We start from the raw sequence: 4,326 nt of genomic DNA on the forward strand, positions 1-4,326 counted from the left end.
CGGGGCCTTGGTGTTATCAGCACCGCACTCTCCCGAGTGAGCCACAGGCCGGCCCCCAAACCAATTATTAAAGTATAGAGAAAATAGATATCTTCTGAAAGTTATAAGATAATAGATTTTCTCACTAAAAAAGGAAAGGAAAACATGAATAAAACAAAGACAGACATGGACAGCCATCATGGTCTGGGCACCCTGCTTAAAAGCTTCCTGGAATCTACATTGCCTGTCTTTCTCATCACAAAACCTCCAACGGGACCTCTCCAAAGCAGGTCACAGAGTAAACCGATCACCAGCTCTGCTCTCCCCACATGCTTCTCCCCCGCTGCCATGCAGCGATACTGGCTTCAGACACACCAGCTTATTCTGTCACAAAGATGAAGAATCTGGAGGAGTCAAGCTCTCACTGGGAGGGCACAGAGGGGACATTTCTTCTGTGGCACACAGCACTGTATTTGTCCCTAGGGGACTCTGGTCCTAAACCTGCGAGTCAAGAAAACAACAGCTGACAATCTTTCCTAGCAGTCTTAACCCAGGCTAAGAATGGCTTCAGCATCACATAAATAATTTGTTGCCCTAAAATTAAAGGCTCAATTAAAAAAACATCACTATTTACCAAGCACTGACCTGGAGCTGGCACCATACGAATATTCCCATTGCTCTCCAGAAACCTAATCTTCAGGTCACATTCTCATTTCATGTGTCATTGCACTAGTCATACCTGTCTGCAGAAAGCCCGTGTGCTTCAACTCCTCAACCACAGATGTTAAATCTGGGGCAATCTCTCCATATTCTAGTTTATCCATCTTAATCCAGCTTAATTTACGTTGGAAGAGCCTCACATACAACTTCTGACCGCTAGCTGCAATAAAGTTAAGAAAAATGGTGAAAAACACTACTTTTCTGCTAAAAACAACATACAAACATCATTTATTTTTTAAACCCGACGGGAGTAAATATACTCTATCAGAAATACACACATGCTTACCATATGTATAATTAAGTCATTTTACAGTATAAACAATAAAAAAGTTCCAACTTGTTAATAATTATTGGTCATTTTAAAACCTCTAAAATTAAGTTCCCCCATTTTCTAGCCACCAACTCTTCTACTCTCTGAGAAGCCCTACCCAAAATTCTAGTTATATTGTTCTCTGTTTTTAGTTTTATATGCATTATTCATTTTTGGTTGAAAATAATCTGAAAAAAATTATCCCCAAAATGTCTACGGCAGTCTCTGGTAGGGCAGTCTTCTCTAACTCAGTGATCTTGGCCAAGCCATTTCACTAAACTGTATGGTCTCAGTTTCCCTGTTACCCAGATTACCTTTAAATTTCTACCAACTCTAAAATAGTGTAATTGTATTTTTTTAATTTTCAACATTTATTTTCCTTTTTTTCTTTAAAGAGGCAAAACCAATTAGCAGCATTATTTTCACACACTGATAAATTGTACATGATTCTCCACGGAGAGCAATACACAGAATTTGCCTAATTTACACTAGGGCAACTGCCCATATTTCTCAATTATATGGAAGCACAGATACTCACGTGAATGAATCAAACAAATACTCACATGAACGCAATCAGCACCCAACCCAAGAATTGTGACTGCTTTGGATAGAAGAGCCAAAGCACTATGTCCGTCTTCTGGTAAGAACACAAGTAGAGGTGGAAGTGATGTGGCTACTCTACAGAACTGTGCTCAGAGAAGTATCACTCACATGTGAAAAAGTAATACAAGGAATACTGTAATTCCACTGTATGAATTTAAAACAAAAATCCTTCTGAAACACTAGTAGTAATGTTCAGTACTTTTCTTTTAATCATACTGAGGAGTCAGGCATGGCTCATTTTACTCGAGGACAGTGTGACCACCAAGTAAGCTTCTCCTACCTCAAAGGGACTCAGTCCCACAGAGCCATCATGGCCCTTTGGATTAACAGTGCAGCAACACCAGAGTGGCTTTTGTCCAAACCTGTACTACCGGCTTGGAGCCACCACCAGCCACCAAGGATTTGAGGCATAGACTGGTATTTTTAAATGTACCAATCTAAGCTTGAAAGGTGCCATTTCCTCCCCACCCTAACTTTAAAGGGCGAGTGCATGAATTTAAAATGTTGTTGGGGAAAGAAAATATGCCTCAGGTGGGGTTTTTTTTCCTGTATTTTTACTTTACCTTCACTTTTGAGAAAATGGTGTGTGAAAACAACAAAAGCACCCAACAGTAAAGCTTGATCACATGCTCCAAATGCAAAGTATGTTTCTCTAAGTCACACTGTATTGTTTTAAAGCACAAAATCTTGTCTTTCTTACATGCATATTGTTCCCCAAAGGTACCCTGCAGTAGGCTGATTCCCAGGGGGACTTCCACGCAGCGCTCTACAAAAGAACAGCGCTTCCTGGTGGTCAAAACACACCCAAATCAGGACAGCAAATGGGAAACAAAAACTGGGAAGCAAATAGGCTTACGTTACCTGATAATTGATAAAATTTAGTTACTATTCCCTTCTCCTGCTCATCAAAGAGCATCATATCATCTTCATTCTCAAGTACGGCTTTCAGCACCACAAGGAAACTCCGAAGGTAGTAAGGGTGACTCGGTGGCGTTTGAGTTGTTTTTCCAGGAACATTGCAGTCTGACCCCTGCTCCAAAGGAATGCTGCAAGTGATCTCACTCTTTAAGCCACTGGCACCTTCCAGAGGAAGTTCTTGGATGTGACTCCATTTAGAAGCAACATTTGCAGAACTAGAAGATTTCGCCTCTGAATCTGGCAACTGTGTTTTAGCTTCTGAAGCAACAGTCATTTTTACCTCTTCACAATTACGTGCCTCACACCCTTCAACACCCTTACCCTCTACTCCTTTGACACCCTCCTGCTTTACAAGACTGTCTTCTGAACTGGACTTTAATTTATTCCAAAGAGTTACACCTGGTGAAATTGAAATGGGAGCATTATCTGAGAAGCCTGGGGCTAGGGCTGATTTCGCACATTCCTGGGTAGCCTCTTGGCTCACAGTGTCCATCATTTTACTCTTTTTTGCCGTATGTTCAGGAGTACACTCTTCATTTAGAGAATCACATGTAAAAATGTTTTCCTTTTGAGAACTGTTCTCCAAAATTTGATCTTGGTCCGCAGTTACTGAACAGTTATCAACCAGGCTCCTCATGACTGTGGATACAGAACTCTGTGGACTATGAATTGCAAATTCTTCATTCTTATCTGTTGAATTCTTAGCATGTATGTATTTTCTGGACAATTTAGACGACAGGCTTCCCAAAGAAATGACTTTCACATCACGATTTCTCAGTTCATCCTGATTTTTGCACACAAAGTCATCATTACTTTTAAAGTAGGGACTGGTCTGCTGTTTTACACCCATTTTTGCTGAATCCCTTTGGCCAGGAGTTAGACTTGTCTTTGGTGGTGATGAATTCTTTGGCCTTACATTTTCTAAAGCGATATTAGTTAAATCCACAGTGGTTATAGGTGATGTCATTAAGCCAACCTGTACTGGATCAACTTGAACAAAGTCATCGTTGTTAGCACACATTTCGTCAAGGTGCCGGTTTAAGTCATATCTTGGCACCATTTTACTACAAATGGGGCAGGCAAGTTTAGCAGGTGGTGCATTGTTAAAGTACGAAATAATAGATCCTTGTTTTTTAGTTTTGCTGATAGACAAGCTTCTACGGGGTCTTTTTTCGTCAGGAGATTTCCCCTCTGACATCATGAGGATGACAACCACTGGGTGTTCGGGGTGACAAAACACAGGATATCCCAGGTGAAAGAGAGCCACCCTCACTTTCACATTCTTGATTTGAATTAGTAAGTGGGATTTACTTGACTTCATGGTATTTTAGACAATTTCTTCCTAAAAAAAAAAAAAAAGCACGTATGGATGACAGACAACATTTTTATAAATTCAACCAGAGGAGGGAAAAAACAAACTCTGAAACGTGGACCGGTAGGCAGCGTCTCCGGGGTGGAGACAAAGCGCCGGCCTGGAGACGAAGGCCGCGGCTCTAAGCCCCGCTCTGCACGGACCGACTCCTAAGGGTGGTTTCTAAGACCCCTTGCAGATCTGAACTCATCCGTCTTTAAAAGGGGGAAATCTGATATCCCAGACCCTTCTGCAGAACCACTGCATCAGTAGCTTTCCCGTGTGACATGGGGACCATCTGCGTGACCCCCAGCGCGAACCGGGCCTCCCAGGCCTGCACAGAAGAGCGCCCAGCTCAGGGCACCTGGGCGCACGCCCGGCCACCCCCGCGCTCCTCCGGCCCGCTGACTCCGCGCTCCCCCGACCCCGCCGCCGCCCGGCCGAC

The 4,326-nt window shown here is 42.7% G+C and overlaps 1 protein-coding gene across 5 annotated transcripts in view; it reads right to left on the minus strand.

Moving 5' to 3' along the window:
* LOC103609753 (fanconi-associated nuclease 1-like) overlaps positions 1-4,235 on the minus strand; it is a 16,843-nt gene extending 12,608 nt beyond the window's left edge. For 2 of the 5 annotated variants that reach the window (XR_552160.1, XM_008594043.1), the window contains exons 1-2: positions 2,474-4,231; positions 719-859 (exon numbers count right to left, since the gene is read on the minus strand). Coding sequence is in view for 3 of the 5 variants with exons in the window: in XM_008594043.1 (XP_008592265.1) it covers positions 719-859; positions 2,474-3,851 (1,519 nt within the window). In the remaining 2 variants the exon portion in view is untranslated. Of the gene's footprint in view, positions 1-613; positions 860-2,473 lie in introns of all 5 variants that reach the window. The other 3 variants (XM_008594044.1, XM_008594045.1, XR_552161.1) reach the window with 2 other exon arrangements.
* Positions 4,236-4,326: the final 91 nt, after the last annotated feature.

Source organism: Galeopterus variegatus, unplaced genomic scaffold (genome assembly GCF_000696425.1).
Source record: "Galeopterus variegatus unplaced genomic scaffold, G_variegatus-3.0.2 Scaffold10048, whole genome shotgun sequence".
Classification (NCBI taxonomy): domain Eukaryota; kingdom Metazoa; phylum Chordata; class Mammalia; order Dermoptera; family Cynocephalidae; genus Galeopterus; species Galeopterus variegatus.